The sequence below is a fragment of the Carcharodon carcharias genome, chromosome 8 (assembly GCF_017639515.1).
Source record: "Carcharodon carcharias isolate sCarCar2 chromosome 8, sCarCar2.pri, whole genome shotgun sequence".
In the NCBI taxonomy this organism is placed as follows: domain Eukaryota; kingdom Metazoa; phylum Chordata; class Chondrichthyes; order Lamniformes; family Lamnidae; genus Carcharodon; species Carcharodon carcharias.
Window position 1 is genome coordinate 45,785,388 of NC_054474.1, and position 18,740 is coordinate 45,804,127.

Sequence of the window (18,740 nt, forward strand, 5' to 3'; positions counted from 1 at the left end):
TCCTTTGGTCCTCCAATAACACTAATATTAAAAACTACACTTGGTAATAGCATGCCTCGTCATTTTAGAATAGAAAGAAAATAAAGTTGACTATTCAAATGCAAACTGCAAAGTGATCAACATTCATTTGAAAAATGATTATTTGAGTCTAAGTAGTAGAGCTTTTGAGATGATTTAAATATGTTGTGAAAACCAATCACAGGTGTGTCATCAACTACTTATACTTGTGTAGCATTCCTCACAAAGACAAACATTTTAAAACAATCTATTAGAGAGAGGTGGAGACAAGGCAGAAAACTGATGGAACTGAATAGGGTGGTGTGGATAGAAATAAATTTTCATAAGGCTTCAGAAGGAACGGAGAAAGCTATTAAGGCTTGGTTGCAAGATTCTGGAGAAGAATTTTAGACGGGAGTGACATAGATACTGAAGGATTGGTCTCAGATGGAGGACTGGGGAACAAGCAATAATCTGGAATCTTGCTGCAGTCCCTTGATTAATCAACTTGTTAAACTGTCTTGTCAGATAAGCATGTTCTTTTATTATGTTGGTTGCAGCTTGCATCATTCACTGGTCAGTCAGAAAATAAAGTTAGCATGCAGCACTTATATCTCTGGGTCAAATTTTGTGCCCATCAAAGGATATCACTTTTCCACTTTTGTCAGTTAATCACGATCAGCATCACGCACTCATAGGTCAAGTATCACACAACCAAGAGCACTGCTCTCTACACTGTTCCGAAAACGTATGTCAGGCCAAGCCAAGAGGAGTACCCTTTACTGCATCACTGACATTTCCACTTTCCCATTGTAGCCACCTTTACAGCCCAAATGAAAACTGGCAAAGAATGTAAAGCTTTGTATTATGCGCTTACTCCCAGTAAATAAAAGATCAATATAACCACTTGGAATTGGCAAGGTTTACTTTTAAAAAGTTCAAAGACAAACCCATAATGCCATAAGTCAACAACAACCTTAACTTATACAGCACCTTTAATATATTAAAATGTCCCAAAGCTCTTCACGTGAGTGGAATAAGACAAAAACTGACTGCAAGCCAAAGGAAAAAGCATTAGGCCAGGTGACCAAAAGCTTGATCAAAGAGGTAGGTTTTATGAAGCATCTTAAAGGAAGAAGAGAGAGATACAAAGGCAGAGATGGTTAAGGATGAATTCCAGAACTCGGGGATAAGGCAGTGTCACCAGTGAAAGCCCAATGGGGGATTGTACAAAATTACAGAGATAGGGAGAAGCCAGGCCATGAGGGGTTTGAAAATTGGGATTATTTTTAAAATCAAGCATTGCTAGAGACATTTATTAAAAGTGCAATGCTCAACCTGATCTCAGCTAACACACTAAATAATAAGCAATTCATTAGCTTATCTCAGCATTTGTTAAACTCTGACGCCTTATGTGTGAGAACAAAGCATTTAAAAGAAATAAGATATAGGCAGCCAGTCAGGTCCAGCAAATGTTGTGAAGTTAGCCAGGCTTTAGAAAGAAAGCTGCAAGGGCAGGCTTTGGCCAGGTTCAGATATTTAAGCATGAAGCAGGGTAGCTAGAAGCTATTTGGTTTAAATCATTTAAGATGATCCACTAATGTAGGCAGGAGGGGTGCGTTTTTCTTATTACTATGTAATAACACAAAATAAGTGAATCTGGTCATATCTGTCACTCTAAACAATTCAGACAAGGCTTCATCTTAAGATTTTTCCTCAGTCTGCCTTCAAATTAATTGAAGCAGTATATGTGTGACTGACACAACTATCCAGTTCAGATCAGATGACACAGTACCTCTGGGTTAGACTACCACGTAGTTCGATGATGGACAGTATGAGCATTCCCTACATGCCAAATTCTCAGGCCACTTTATGGGAATAAATAGCACTATCAGAAAGAATATTTAAACCCTGGCCCTAAATGTGTAGCAATGCCATATTATTTTTACAATCAAAATATTCAGGTAGTTACTGCAAGTTGTTTGTTGCTGCTCATGGAAATTTTCTGTACTTTAAAATACCAGTTGATTTTGTTACAGAAACTATTACTGTATCAAGGACTGAAATTACAAGAAATCAACATTGCCATAACAGCTAACCAGTTGCATGCAGAAAAAAGCTTACTTTGAGATCTTTTCAACATCAGTACTCAAAACCATCAGTTCTGTGCAAAGTATAAAGTTATTTTTTAGTTAACAACACACATCATCCGCAGACACTCTTTGAAGCGTAGTATGAAAATTTTGGCCTTCATGTTTGCACTTGTTCAGTAATACTCAATAGGATGTTCAAAAAAAAAGGTAGACACCCATCAACCATCCATTAAATAAAGACTTGCATTTTTATTTACTTTTCACATCTACCAGATGTCTCAAAATGCAATTAAGTACTTTTAAGTGCAGCCACTGTTGTAATGCAGGAAACACGGGACCAATTTTCCACAAACTCCCACAAGCAGCAATGTGATAACCAGAAAACCAGCATCGTACATGGAAACCTAAAGCACCACTGGCCACCTTTGACATGCAGCTCCATTAAAAAGGGGACACCAAAGTGGTAATACATATCAGGAAAGTGAACCCCTCCCAGCAATTACATTATCAACTCGTTAACCCTGCTTTTAGAGAATGATAAACTGCAAAGTGTATTTATGCCTGCTGAAACTTTCCTCATGGCAACTAAAGGAACCAAACTCAACTCTGAGCTACATAAATTTGAAATTTGTGTTAAGACCAAAATCTGCAGGTTGCTCAACTTTTAAAAATTAAATCTTAATTTAAAGATGGAGTTAACGTGTTCAAATAAGGAGTAATGCTAATCTGTAGTTTTATACAGAAGAATAAAAATTGTTTGATGTAGTTTTTTATAGAGAAGCTGTGGTCCAGCCAAAGAGTTAATTTCCTCAAGTGACTTCAGTGTTCTGAAGGAATGGCTGATCTCCACGAGAAAGTAGAAGGAGCCACCCAAACGCTGACCTTCAAGAGATACAGAAAACCGCCAAGTGACTTATGGCTGACTGCACTGCATTCTTAACTTATCAGTATAACTTTCTTAACTATCATCTTACTAAAGTTCCCACAGGCTGACAATTTTCCAAGACATGCCCTTTTGTTCCAGCGACACCTTAGAGAAATGGGTTGACAGAGCCAAATTTGCCTTTGATTAATCAGCTCATCGGAATCAGCTCATTGGAAGTGGCAGTTTGGAAAATAGTCTGTTTGTGCTTATTCAAAATTGGTTTTCACTTTGAAATAAAAGGTATTATCCACTAGTATAAATTCAGCAACTTTAACAAACAAGGGAGCTTTTTTTGAATGATATCAATTCAAATTAACAGATAATTCAAGTTAAGCAACTTAAAGATCAGAAAAATAAACTGTACTTAAGATTAGATATCGTTTGCTTCAAAAACAAGATTCTGAAAGTTTACAAATGTGTCAAAAAGCTTTCAAAGGTGATCAAAAAGCTCAAGAAAATCTTTGGAAAATGTGAGTTCGTAAGATTTAAAAGTTAACAGTTTTAAGAAAAGTTAGATTGTTTTAATTTAAACACAAGTTGAGAAAGTGAAGTACATTGCAACAGTTAGTGCAACTTAATGTTCTGAGGACAGTACAGCTAGAATAAATACAGTGCATGCAGGCTTAGGAAGAGAAGACGAGAGGCAATGCTTTGCGACTGACACAACAGGTGAACCAAATTAATGGAGACAGCCAGTCTGCTACTCAAAACAAGCATGTGACAATCTTATGTTATGTCAGGTAACAGCCGCAACACTGGAAGTGATACACTAAATATCAACATCTTGCCAAGGCTATACTGTAATCTTTAACATAGTTACATTTATCAAATGAAACCCAACTAACGTGGATAAATTGTGATAACGCCATTCATGTTGATGATAATTTAGATTGCACGAAGAGGAAATAATTTTATTGTAATTACTGATAATTTAACTACATCTCCATAAAAAAGAACTAGTGTCAGAATACATCTCTTTGTCCAACTTGTTTTGGATTTCCAGCATCCGCAGTTTTTTGTTTTTATTTTTGTTTTTTTTTTCATCCTGATGTCCCTGGCAAGTGATAAGTTGCACTTCACACAGTGTTGTAGTGTTGTTTTGCTGATTTATCAATATTCAACATGCTTTGGGTTGAATTTTGTAGGATAATTTCAGAATCATATAAAATGTTAGACGTTAAATCCCAAACTAAATTCAGACATTGATGAAAAGAAGCTAACTTTTCCTATAACCTTCTACTAACATAAGCTACATAATGTAATAGAAACATTTTCTGACACATTAGGAATGTTGTACAGAATCAAGTCTGCCTCTCTACACTGGCAAATAAATGTTTTAAAAAAGGATAAGCCTAGCAATTACAGGCCTGTCAGTTTAACCTCAATGGTTGGAAAGCTTTTAAAAACAATAATCCAAGACAAAATTAACAGTCACTTGTACAAATGTGGATTAATTAAGGAAAACCAGCACATATTTGTTGAGGGCAAATAGTGTTTAATTCTTTGATTGAGTTTTTTGATGAGGTAACAGAGAGGGTAATGCAGTTGACGTGGTGCATAGACTTCCAAAAGGTATTTGATAAACAGGCTTGTCAGCAAAGATGAAGCCCATGGAATAAAAGGGACAATAAGAGCATAGGTTTGAAGTTGACTGAGTGACAGGAATCAGTAGTGGTGAATGATTGCTTTTCGGACTGGAGGACAGTCTGTAGGTTCCCCAGGGTTGGTACGAGGTCCAATTCTTTTCTTAATCTATATTAATGACCTAGACTTGGATGTGCAGAGCACAATTTCGAAATTTTCAGATGACAAAACCTGAAAGCATTATGAACTGTGGAGGATACTGATAGGTAGACTTCAAGAGGACAGATAGGCAGGTGAAATGGGTGGACACATGGAATATGGCATTTAATGCAGAGAAGTGTAAAGTGATACATTTGATAGTAAGAATGAGAAATGGCAATATAAAGTGTACAATTTTAAAGAGGGTGGCGAAGCAGAAGGACCTGGAAGGATATGTGCACAAATTGTTGAAGGTGGCAAGGCAGGTTGAGAAAGTGGGTAAGCTTTATAAATAGAGGTATAGAGTTCACGAGCCAGGAAGTTATGATGAACCTTTATAAAACACAGGTTCAGCCTCAATTGGAATATTGTATCCTATTCTGGGTACCACACTTTAGGAAGGATGTAAAGGCACTGGAGAAAGTACAGAAAAGATTTATGATAGTGGTTCTGGGGACGAGACACTTGGGTTATGTGGCTGATTGGTGAAATGGTGATTGTTCTCTGAAGAGGACAGAAGGCTGAGAGGAGATTCATAGAAATGTTCAAAAATCATAAGGGGTTGGGACAAACTGTCCCCATTGGCAGGAGAGTCACGGACCAGAGGAAACCAATTTAGTGATAAAAACAAAAAACTGCGGATGCTGGAAATCCAAAACAAAAACAGAATTATCTGGAAAAACTCAGCAGGTCTGGCAACATCGGCGGAGAAGAAAAGAGTTGACATTTCGAGTCCTCATGACCCTTCAGCAGAACACAGACCCTTCTGCTGACCCTTCTGCTGAAGGGTCATGAGGACTCGAAATGTCAACTCTTTTCTTCTCCGCCGATGCTGCCAGACTTGCTGAGTTTTTTCCAGGTAATTCTGTTTTTGTTTTGAAACCAATTTAGTGACTGGCAATAGAACCAGAGGCGACACGAGGAAATTTTCTTTTTACTTAGCAAGTGGTTAAGGTTGGGTATGTGCTGCCTGAGTGTCGCGGAGGCAGATTCAAAGACAGCTTTCAAAAGGGAATTGGATAATTTTCGGAAGGGAAAGATTTGCAAGGCTAAGGGGAAAAGACAGGGGAGTGGGACCAGCTTAGTGATTCTTGCAGATAGCCAGCAGGAACACAATGGACCAAATGAATCATAGTACGTCCTCCCTCTGTGCTGTAACCATTCTGATTCTATATCAACTAGCAGTTGAAGAAACTGCCAGTTCCAAAATAGTTATAGAAGCTACATGTGATCTTATAATTCTTAAATTGAGAATAAAGGTCCCCCATCCCCTCCCATTAAGAAGTGATTGAAACTAGCTGTTATGCCTGTTAAATCAAAGAATGTGTCTGAGAAAGACGAAAGCAATATTTCACAACGTTGTAAACATGTGTTTGAGCTACTTTTAACAGAGACCACTATCAAGAGACACTTTCTTTTAACCAGCATGAAGTTTATAAGCCAGCTGGTCATTACAAGATTCTATAACAGGAATTTACAGAGAATTTTCGTAAATTGCTTTTCAGCAAAGGTAATCTTCAGAATGACCGCATTTCATGTCGGTGGTTACATAAATTTTTTTAACTTACTTTTCATTGCCTGAATCAGTGCTTTTCCATCTTTAATCAGATCTTTAATGAACTTGTTTGTTTTTTCCAGCTCTGCTTCATGAGACTTGATTCTGTCTCGGAATTGTGGGCTGTCCAGGTAACAATCACTGAACTCCAGTGCCGGTAGGCCCATGGTTATCACCAAAAAAAGACTAATAACTAGGAGTGGAAAGGTGCCACGGTCCAAAGCACAATGTTCTAACAACCTTTCAACCTGAATCGCTGCACTGGCTATGACTCCAGCAAATCGATCAAATTATATCCCACTGAACCCTGCCCCTGGTCACACGATTTCGTTCTGCTCCTGGGTGAGGGAGTTCACTTGCAGTGTTTATTCCCTCTCTCACTCTGTCCTTCCTTGGGCTCAGTCTCTTTTCCTGGGCTGAGTTACTGCCACTCTCTGACTATTGCTCCTTTATGTATATGGGTTTATCTCCGTGTCTCTCTCTCTCGGTCCCCCACCCTGCAATATGTATATGTGCTCCTTGCTCCTGGTGTGTGTCCACGTCTCCCTCCCTAGCCCTGATGTGTCGCTCTGCTCCCGGTATATGTGCGTCTCCCCGCAAATCTGCGCGTTTGCGTGTGTGCCTGTTTCTCCCTCCCTATCCCTAATTGTGTTTGTTTGTTTTTCTCTCTCTCCCACCCACTCCCGACTGACTCTCTCTCTCTCTCTCTCTCTCCCCCCAGAGGGTTCGCGTTCCCCGGGCCCGGACTGCTAACTTCTTGTATTTGCCTCAGAGCTGCCCGACCTCAGGCGCTCTGCGCCCCGCTAAATCCAGGCTGCAGTGGGATGAACTCGGCCGCTGCTTCCTTCCGATCACTTCACATCATTATTATGATCTTCGCATACCCTGAGAAACTTCATGAAGGTTCCGCTCGCGCTTCCGTCAGCCCGACCAACCTAGCCTGAGTACTATGGTTACGATTGACGGATGGAGCGACCAATCAGAGAACAGACCAATCAGACATCCCGTTTCATCGAGCACGTTAGGTTGAACTGCATTCCTGTCAGTTAACGGCGGGCGGAGGAGGCGGGGCTCGTGCAGATTTAAAGGCAAGAGCTGCAGCTTGGCGCGCGCCCAAATCTTAAAGGGATGGATAACATAAACTTTCAAACGTGTTGCGAAATGTGTTGACAATGTCAGCCTCAGTTTTAACAAATCAGGTTAGTGCATACATTTTCAACATATCTGACTACCAGATGAGATATTTCAAACCATAGCCTTTGCACTGTCGGGAGGCTCACTACTTTTGGACTAAGAATATATCAATCATTCAGCCTCTCCAGCCTGTTCCAACATGCAATGAGTTAATTTGTATTTCAATTCCATTTATCTTCCTTTGCTCCATATTCCTTGATATTTTCACCAAACAAAAATCAATTGATTTTTGAAATGTTGAAGTGTTCATTTGTCCCAGCATCCCCAGGTTTTTGGAGGAGAGAGTTCCAGATTTTTACCTCCCTTTGCGTGAAAACGGTGTTTCCTGATTTTACTATTATATACCCTAGCTCTACTTTTAATCCACTCTTATATTCCACCATCAGATAAAAGACTGATCTAACTAAAATTTGCATTAGGTGATGTGTAGGGGCTTGACTTTTCAGCGATTAAATTTCAAAGGGGAGTTTGTAAGTTGTAAAAGTCCCTTGTCACTTCTTAAGGTTTCATAAGTAAACAAGGGAAGATTATTAAACTTTATTTGACCCGAAAATGGAGACAATAGGAAAACATGAAAGATTGTTATATTTTGGAAAAATTGAATTAAAAGAGGTGTTTGAGAACAATGGAATCTAAGATGAAAGGGATAAAAGATATTTAAGGAAAGATGTTTAGTTGTGGGGGAGATGTCCTGAGACCCAGCTCTGCACTGAGAATAAGTGTGAAATCTGAAACGTTCATCCAGTGAGACCAGAAAAGACTTTGCCTCAGAAAGCAGTTTGTTTTCTAAACTTTCTTGGATTTCTGCAGCAGAGTGGAAGAGAGTGAGAAGCTGTAGTGTATACCTTTTACCAAAGTGATAGTAGTTTTTGCCTTGGGTAATATTACTGGATTTTTATGGTTGAAAAGTTTATGAGAGCTGTTGCCAAGTAGTTTACTCATGTACTCTGACCAAGTAGATTTTTGGGGGATGTTTTGTAAGACGGTTTTAACTGTGTAACTTTAATCTTGTGTGCTTAAATTTCTTTTTTCTTCTTGATAATAAATCTTTTAATTTTAAAATCCTAGAAGTATTACTGGGATTCTATGCTTCTGTGATCCGTAGTTTTTTTTCCCTCATTTTCAAAATACAAAAATAAGTTATGACAGTAACACAAGCTTCCCTCTGGGAATTGGCTTGCTCAGCAAATAACATCCCATAACATAAAGGAATGCTGAATGAGGGAGCACAATCTTAAAACCAGAGCTAGGCCATTCAGTTGGGGTGCTGGATACTCCCATCACTTTACTGCAATTCTGCTTTGTGCTTCCACGTTGGTTTCCTTTCAGTTTTTCCCCCTCTCTCCTTTCAGCTGCTACTGAGACTCTTGGAAAGCTTGTTAACGCCACACTCAATTTCTACACTGTCACCTTTTCTGCTCTTACCTACTTGCATTGGGTGAAAAGGAGCCAATGGAACAATTCAATATTCTCATCCTTGTTTATAGATCCCTCCATGGCCTCATTCCTGCCTACCTCTACAAGCTCTACAACCCAGTCTGGGCCTATAAGTTCTCCAGCACTGCCTTCCGTGTAACCCACGCACCCCTCACTCCATTGTCAGTGGTATGGCCCACAGCTACCTTGGCCTTAGTCTCTGGAATCCCAGTATAAATCTCTTTGCCCCTTTACTTCTATCTCTGTCTTTGAAAGTCTTTTCAAACCTATCTTTTTGACTACGCTTTCAATCACCTATTTTAACATTTCGATTAATGCTTACCATCCATTCCTCCTTTGTGAATTGATTTGGAGCATTCTACTACTTTGAAGCAAAAGCAAAATACTGCGGATGCTGGAAATCTGAAATAAAAACAAAAATGCTGGAAATATTCAGGCCAGGCAGCATCTGTGGAGAGGAAAACAGAGTTAGCGGGTGGAATTTAATGCTCTTCCCCCGAGGTGAGTTTGGAAGAGGGGGCATTTAATTAGATGGGAGGATGCCACTTGGGGACCCTGCCACTTTGCTGCCTCTGCCCTGATTAAGTCCGGTGCGGAAAGACTCATGGACAGCCTTTCTGACGTGGTGCCAATTGAGGCTCTTAAGTGGGCAATTAATACCCATTTAAGGGCCACATCCTGCCACTGCTGGTATTCAACCAGCGATGGGTCCAGTCAGTCATAACGTGGGAAGTCCAAAAATAAAACCCTGTAAGTTTGTTTGCAGGTTCCTGGGGTGAGGTGGGGGCGGGGGTCCCTGGTTGTCAGGCACTTGATGATCAAGGGCCCTGGCATTATGAAGTGGGAGGTCAACCAGCTGAAAACCAGCTGATGGTAGCTCTTGCTACCATCTCTTCTCCTAAACCCACTGTGAACCTAATCATGTGCTCACTCACATGTGGCCCAGGTTCCTCAGTGATCCTAAGCGCCTCACTGGGTGCATAGCAGGCAGCTGTCACCTCTTCTGCTGGTGCTGGCTGCAATGGACAGTTGCCTGTATCTGATTGGCCAGCTGCTCTTAGGGGGCAGGATTTCCACTCTCAGGGTCCTTGATCCTAGGGAAGGCCTGCCGCTGGCCACTTAAGTGCCTGAGATGCATTTAATACAACAGGCCTTCCCCAAAGGAGGCAACACAGGTATCTCACCACCCGATGTTTCTGATCTTCACAGAACTAAGAAACGTGGTTAGAAATGTAATAGGTTTTGAGCAAGTGAAAGGGAAGTGCGTGGGAAGAAGAAGTAAAGGGAAGTTCCATGATAGAATGGAGGGCAGGACAGATTAAATGACAAAACATTTCATGGTACAAAGTCAAATGAAATGGCAGTGGCACAAGTAAAAAAAAACAAAAGATATGTCTAGATGAGGTTTGAATGTCAAGGATGGCAACTGTCCAAACACAAAGTAAAGGTATTAAACTTTATTGGAACAGTGTAGCAGGTTGCTTGTTATTTAAATTCTCGACCTTGCTCCCACTCTGACCTTTTTACTCTTTGCTGCTATGGTGTTCCAATGAAGATCAACACGAGCTTGAAGAACAGCACCTCATTTTTCAACTGGGCACTTTGTAGATTCTGGACTTGGCATTGAGTTCAAAAATTTTAGACCATAACCTTGTCCCCATTTTGTTCTGTTTTCTTTTCCTCTTTTGTTTTTTTTTTCTCATTTGTTTCTTAATCTCTGAATTCAAGCAACCACTATCCTGCCATTCACACCTCATCTAGACATATCTTTTGTTTCTTTACTTGTCCCTTTACCATTTGCTTTGGCTTTGTACTATGACATATAATCTGATCTGTCGTCCATCTGTAAGTAGGCTTGGGATAGTTCAATCTTAGTTCAACTTGACCATTTTTATACTATATTCACTTTAGTAACTAGTAAGATCAAGAAAACCATTTTGATACTAACATGTGGCTGTAGAAACAATTTTATTATCACTGTATTAAGTAATGGCAAGTCTTGAAACAGATGATTATAAAAGTAATGAGCCTTGCTTGAATTATATTATAATTAATCAATGCAATCGATAATCATGTTAGAAAGCTTGTTTTAATTTAAGTATTAATGAATAATCACTGTATAAGTTGAATGTCTTTCTTTAATAAGAAAGTTCAGGTACAGCTAAAACCGCTCAACCAAGCGAATCTTTCTGGAACCCTGATAAGGTTCATGGGGCAGAACACCATCATGGCTTTGCAGAGTCTGGTTTATTGAATAAAGAGTTGCTCAGAATCAGATTAAGCAACAATGTGAAACAACCCCATTGTATTCCTCTCTGAGATACTAAGGCTAAATGGCCTCTAGAGGGAAGATGCAAATAAAGGACAACCAAATTTATCAACATAAAGCCTGACTCGGACATGGTGGGATAGAATTACGGGGTTAAGTAAGGGTTCCATAAGGTTTTGTTGCTAGCCAAATCTTGAAGACTGTATAGACAATGAACCACGTGTCAATCTCCGCAAGTGGTTTGAGACTGAAATCAGAGACCTGAGAGGGTGAACCCTGTGAACTACACTTCTACAAATGTGCAACTGGCTGTAGCTATAAAAGTTATTGTCCTAAGTTTTTTAAGTATATCTTTTCTTTAATAAGTTTTCTAAAATTTACAAACCAAGAGAGTCCTGCTTTGCCTTAGTTGATTGTCTTGTCTGTGCAAAAGTAGACATTGCACTTGCTAAATTAGTTACGATTGGAATAACTGCTGAACTCAGCTACAATTTAATTAATTAGCAACATATCCTCTATCAAACCTTTCTATTTGTTCTTCTTCCTACCCTCCCACTTTGCATTGCTCAAAATCTATTAGATTTCTAATAAAACAAAGTGCTGGAAAAATTCAGCAGTCTGGCAGCATCTGTGAATTGAGACAAATATCTAGTTTATAGTTCATGTTAATTTTTTAGAGGTAATGTTTAGTCCTGGGAAGATTAAACCTTAAACTGTAGAAAATGCAACAAATGGAACTAAATGAGCTTGGAGTCTATTACACTTAAAAGGTTGGGGCCACATTGACTTAAAGGTTAACAACTAAAGGCAAAAGCCATAAAACAGGAGGTGGGCTTAGTTAGCTGGAGAGTTGGAGACATGATGTCTACACTGGTTACAAGGAAGTGCAGTCCAGGGAGATGTTTTGGTTTGGGAGTTAAAGCTAAATTAGTTTAAAAGCATTCAGTGAACCCTGAAAGGCCACATTATCATGAAGATGGGTGAAGCTTAAGAAGGTTCTTTGCTTTCAATTTATTTCCGTACTTGGATGCAGGAGGAAAAGCAATACTAAAAAAGTGCTGCTATCCAGCTCCAAGCAGTTAGAGCTCAGAAAAGCCCTGGAAACCATTTAGTGCAATTAGGGCTCAGGCAGAACCCTGGGAAACTGAGAAGGCAGAGAAGGTTGCTGTTTCCCTGCTGTAGGTATTTAGAGCTCATAGCCATGGGAACCATTAATAATACTGTGCAGCCAGGAGACTGGAGAAACCCTGGGACACTGCCAGTTTAATGAAGCTAGCAGTCTGCAAAAGAGTTGTAAGTGTGCCGGTAATTAGAGGCAGGAGTGCAGCTTTGTGAATCTTGTAGAATGCAGTCTCAGGAGAAGAGATTGACCCATTGGGAGGTGAGCAGTTGTTGAGAAAGTTTGAGTAGGAGTAGAGGCTAAATCTTCAAAAGGATATGAGTTGAAATCCCTCATGAGGGAGAGTGTTTTATTGAGATTTTGTAACTCTGTGGTCACTGACATCTGGAAAGATTGCTGAGGGATCCATGAGATCTCGCTTGGTCACATCTATCATTTAATGTGCAATGTGGTGTGTTTGACCATAGTTTGCCTGTTAATTCATATTTACCTTATGTTAATTCTAGATATTGTAGATTGTTTTTCTTTTCCAACTTTGTACAGAAAAGTTTATTTTGTTTAAAATCATGGGATCTTGTGGCTCTATTCGCCTAGTGAGTAATTGGGATTTCAAACTTTGTCTACTTTTAAAAAAAGTTACTGGTCCCTAACCAGATCATTACAGGAGAGAGAAACAGAGTTAATGTTTTGAGTTCAATATTACTCCTCATCAGAACTGATTCCAAAGAGTCATATTGAACTCAATGTTATGTCTTTTTCTTTCAGCACAGATGCCGCCAGACCTGCTGAGTTTTTCTAGCACTTTATTTTTTATTTCAGATCTCCGGCATCCATTGTATTTTGTTTTTAATCTATTAGATTTCTAATTTTTTCTCAGTTCTGATTTGAAAAGTCATGGACCTGAACAATTAACTTTTCTTTCCATTTATACTGCCTGACCTAAGTATTTTCGGCACTTTGTTTTTCGACTACTACTACTTTGATGATTCTAAATAAATGCAAATTAATTTGAAATGTGAATTAATGAACAAGGGCAGAAAAATGAAAGTTCCAAGCAAATTGACAGAAAAGGCTTTTCTCATCCTCTCCCCAAAGGCATATATGGAACAGAATCTTTGTAAGAATGGTTCATTTTGTGTTGATTATGTTCTTTAAAAGAAAAAGCTGGCTACATACTTAGAAATGGGTTGCTAGTTATACTGATTAGCAGAGGATAAATACACCATGGCACCTGACAAGTTTCCGTACTGCCAAAGCATTGAAAATATTGTTTGTGGAAAGCACTAAGCCAAGACTCAATGTCAAATATTTTAATGATATAGGAAAAATATGTCTTAGTAGCTGTAATAAATAGGTAATGCTGCCTGAGTGAACATAAATGTTAATGAAAGAGTTAGAATGTGTTCAATAGTTCTTTCATCTCAATCTTTTGTCATCTTCAGAGAATTCACTTTTACCCTTGTACTGTGGGAATGCTTTTCTCTTTTTAAAAAGAGCAATATTCCAACATTGGACTGTGCTAGTAATTTATGGGCAGAGAATGAGAAATTCCTGGGATGTTTCCACAATTAAATCAGTTTAAAATAATTGACTATTTACACTTGTTTATTCACCAAAAGATGCATTGTTCCATAGTTTGGAATGGCATATCAATAGGTCAAACAACAGCTATTAAGGTTTTAAGAAGGCCTCAAAGGTTTCTTGACCGCAATATCCTTATTTATCATAGGATGCACAGAGATGGAAAGGGTGTATACAGAGAAGCCATTTACATGCAATGGGAAATCACCCAAAGTGCACGTATTGGAATAATCTATGTTAGGACCGACTGTTGATGGACAATACTGGACTGCCTTCCTTGCTTTCATTTCTACCTATCCGAGTGCATTGAACATATCTCCAGCAATGGCTTCTCTTCCTGCCCCTATTCCCCTTAAATGTCTTTTCTTTATTCCAAGGTTCAATTCTTGGAGCTTTGTTTTCCTCAGTTCCTTAATGTATACAGATGATACTCATCTTTATTTATCTACCACTATTTTCAATTCTACCAGCATCTCTGTTTTGTCAGGCCATCTATCTGGCATCAAGGTATGTGCAAGCCAAGATGTTCTCCAAGAAAACATTAGAAAAACCGGCTACATCCTTTTCACCTCCCACCTAATAGTTTGACAATCTTGCTCAGATTCCATCTGCTGGGCCCAAGTTTATGCTGAACCCAGATGATATCCCCCATGAAGCATGGTCTGAATTTCAAAGTGCATATCCTATCCATCATCCACATGCCTCTCTACATTGTTCACCTTCCTATACTTGCCTCAACCTCCACACTGGAAAAATTCTTAATTACCTCAAGACTCAAATTCTCTAAGCTCTATCCTACATAAACTCAACTTCTGTGTAATGTCATTGTCCCGTCCTCTTCTATTCACTCAATGCTTGCTCCGTTTTCTCGAATCTACTGAATTCAATGTTTTATTTTAGTCTTAAAGGCTTCAACCCATCCTACCTCTGCAAACTCAACTAGCTTAACTCAAACCTGTGCTCTTCAGGATGATCTGACTGGTATTCGGCATCTTTCAGAAAAACAGTATCTAGAGTATCTTTCCTAGGCACAGTAAATAATGTGAATAGGAGCAGTAAGTTGCAAAGTTGGCATTTAGATTAGATGTAGGCAAAACTGTGGCCGATGGAGTTAAGTGTGAAGTGATTACTTTGAACCTTAGCAAGATATTTCGGATTACTCGAACTGGTGAAAAGCTAGAAATTATGGATGAGTGAAGAGGTTCATGGGTTCCAAGTACAGAAATTGCTAAAAGCTGGTGGAAAGGTAAAAAAAAATACATTAGAAGGGAATTGGAGTGCTGACTTTTAACTCAATGGAGCTAAAATAAAAAGTGGTTGAAGTTATTTTGCAACCATACAGAGTTCTTGTTAGACCCCATCTGGTATGCATTCAGTTCTGGGTAATTCTGAAGAAGGATATGTTGGCCTTGGAACAGGATGTAGCACAGACTCACCAGGATTATACTGGAGCTAAAAGAGTTAAATTATGAGGACAGATTGCATATGGTAGGTTTGTATTCCTTTGAGTATAGAAGAGTAATAGCTGACTGAATCTAGATAAATACAAACTCTCTCAACTTGGTGGGACAGTTCAGAACAAGCGTGGTAAAACTTTAAAATTAGAGCAGGAGAATTTAGGAGTGATGTCAAATCACACTTCTTCACAAATGGTTGTGGAAATTTGGAACTCTCCTCAAAGCATTGTTGAGGCTAGATAAATTGAAAATTTCAAAACAAAAATTGATGGATTTTTGTTAAACAAGGGTACTTAGGGTTACAGAACCAAGCCAAGTAGATGAAGTTGAGATACAGATCAGCCATGACCTAGCTGAATAGCAGAACATGCTTGAGGGACTAAATAGCCTACTCCTGTTCCATTGCTCTCAAGTCATTAGCTTCACATCCTGTCAAAACAGACCACATGTATCTATGTCAGTTGTTCTACAATATCTCTCCCACTAAAACACTCAGAAACCAAAAATTCCAGTAATCCCTTCGGCTGCACATTAAGCACAGCTTTCTTCAGCTGACTGGCCTTGGTGAAAACTCAGTGAAGTCAAAACCTCACTGACATTTCTCAGTTTAAGGCATGTTTTTAGATAGTAGTGACACTGGAGTAAATTCAAAGAAAACAGTCAAAAACTGGGAAAATACCACCTGTTTTTACTAATGCTGCAAAAAAGTAGGGTTACATACGTAGATATATTACAGTACATAAATACAGTTCTACAATCAGTTATAGGCATAAGTAAAAAGTTGATTGAAGGTTAAATTACAAAATGTACTTTAATTTTCTTACTAACAAATTTACAATTTATCTAAGGACTATAGCATTCTTTTTCTTTCAACATCTTACAGAAACGTTATAAGGATTTCAAATTCATTTAAAGTAACAAATTCCAGGCAAATACCAAGATTTATCCATCCAGTGTGTATCATTAGCCCAGAGAGTGTTACATATTCAATACTCCATGAGGTAACAATATGTTCAAGGACTTTGGAGAGGAATCTGAAATTGAGGATCAGGTGCTAGTTTGCAAGGACAGAAGGATTAAGTTGAACTTTTGAGGAGGGGTATGATGATGATTTTGAAAGTGAAGGGGACAACACCAAAAGACAGGGAAACATTTATAATCTCAACTAAAACAATCACCAACTGTAGTGCCGATATTTTCCACACTGTGTAACAAGCTTTGGTTGGTGCGGGCACGAATAAGTGGCAGTGTCAGCAGGTAACTTTGGACAATATGATTTCCAAAACTTTCCAGCACTGGGGATTTCCTTGCCTCATATCTGTATCTGTTGAAGACTAATTGGTGGAGATAGATTGCCATGATTAGTCAACAACTCCATTATTTTTGTATCAAGGACCGTCAAATTGACACATGACATTTTACGTGACTCTTTGATATCATTCGCAACTTCTCAACCTGTGCCCCCACCCCCCCAATAACATGGTTAATTACATAATCCTCAACATCTCGTCACTATATTCCAGCTGGGTGGGAGTGCACTTGTCTGCTTCCATTCATATCTATCTAATTGTTGCCAGAGAATCACCCCACAATAGCATCTGTTTCCACTCCCTCAATGGTGTCCAAGGATTTAGCATCGGTTTTCACATGTATGCTGACGACACCAAGCTCAGCACCACCTCTCAACCCCTCCACTGTCTCCAAGTTATTAGGCTGTTTTTCCAACATTCAATACTGTATGAGCAGAAATTTCCTCCAATTAAATACAAGGTATTGGGAAAACTGCATTGTGTCAGAGTTCACTACAATCCATCTTCCTTAGCTCTGACTCCATCCCTCCCTGACAACTGTCTGAGACAAAACAAGACTTTAGGTAAACTTATTATATTTGACAGAGATGAGATTTCAATCACATATCTGCGCCATCACTAAAATCACCTAATTTCACCTCTAATATCCCCTGACTCAGCACTGCCTCAGCTAATCTGCTGCCAAAATCTTCATTCATGTCTTTGCTACCTCTTTTCCTCGACTATTCCAATACACTCCTGGCCTTCCTCCCACATTCTACTATCAATAAATTTGAAGTAATCAAAAACTCTGCTGCCCATGTTCTTACTTGTACCAGGTCATGATCAGCCATCATCATTGTGTTCATTTACCTACATTGGCTCCTGGTTAAGCAAAACATCGATTTTAAAATTCTCATCTCTATTTTCAAATCACTGCATGGCCTTGCCATCTCCTCTAGCCGCACAACCTTGCAAGATAATTGTGCTGCTCTAATTAGAGTCAACTGAGCATTTTTTTTTGCTCTACTATTGGTGGCCATGCCTTCAACTGCTTAGGCTCTGGGCTGTGGAATTCCCTCCCGAAACCGCTCCACTTCTCAATCTCCTTTAAGGTGCTCCTTAAAACCTATCTGTTTAACCAAGCTTTTAGTCATTGCCCCTAATATCTTCTTAGATGGCTCATTGCCAAATTTCACTTTATAATGCTCCTGAAGCACCTAGGACATTTTATGTTAAAGGCACTATATAAACATAAGTTGTTGTATTTAACCTAAGAACTATATTTTTGAAACTTCATTTTGAAATCTCCTTCAATGAAAGACATTTTGGCGTTTAAACTTTGCTTGTTATTCAAGATTTATCAGGGCACTAGAACTAGAAGAAATAAAATTAAAATTACAAGTTAAAACTGATAATAGGAGAAAAATGTTTACTTAAATGGGGATAAACATTTGGAATAATCTAGCATGCAAAGTAGAAGAGTAAAACATGAATGTTGAAAATGCATTTGAAGACTTGGCTGTTTGAGTTAGAGTAGCAGTGAGATAGGTTATGAGCCAAATGGCCTTATACCCTTATTATGATCAGTGTAATAATTTTATTTTGATCTGGTGGCTCTGTTAAATATGAATCTAAGAAAATTTCCAATTTCACCCACAAAGTAATTGTTGTGAATGCTGGGGAAATATACTTCAGGCTGGGGAAAGCAAGCTCCGTGCGAAGATCAGCACTATGAGATCCCTTCATTCCAACTCCCTGTTTAAAGCAATGTGACCATTTGTGGTAATGACACTAACTAAAAGGTTGGGTTACCTCCCCTATGGTATTTTGTTTCTTGACCCTCTCAGTTTACATGGCTGGAATTTCATGGCAGTGGGCACCCTGCCAACAATGAATTTCAACATAATCTCCGGGGGGGGGGGGGGGAGGGGGGCAATAATTAAATGCAAAAGGAGGAAGTAGCCAGGTCAAGCACTTAATACTTGGTTTCAATGCACTTGGAGCAGTAATTCCTGTTTTAATGATATAGTTTCCTGCA

At 39.0% G+C, this 18,740-nt stretch overlaps 1 protein-coding gene across 5 annotated transcripts in view; it reads right to left on the reverse strand.

The window, feature by feature from the left end:
• Positions 1-7,299, reverse strand: part of LOC121281050 (rho GTPase-activating protein 26-like) — a 256,436-nt gene extending 249,137 nt beyond the window's left edge. For all 5 annotated transcript variants that reach the window (XM_041193653.1, XM_041193651.1, XM_041193652.1 and 2 more), the window contains exon 1: positions 6,366-7,299. In XM_041193653.1, coding sequence (XP_041049587.1) covers positions 6,366-6,519 — 154 coding nt within the window. In that variant the 5' untranslated portion in view covers positions 6,520-7,299. The remainder of the gene's footprint in view (positions 1-6,365) is intronic.
• Positions 7,300-18,740: the final 11,441 nt, after the last annotated feature.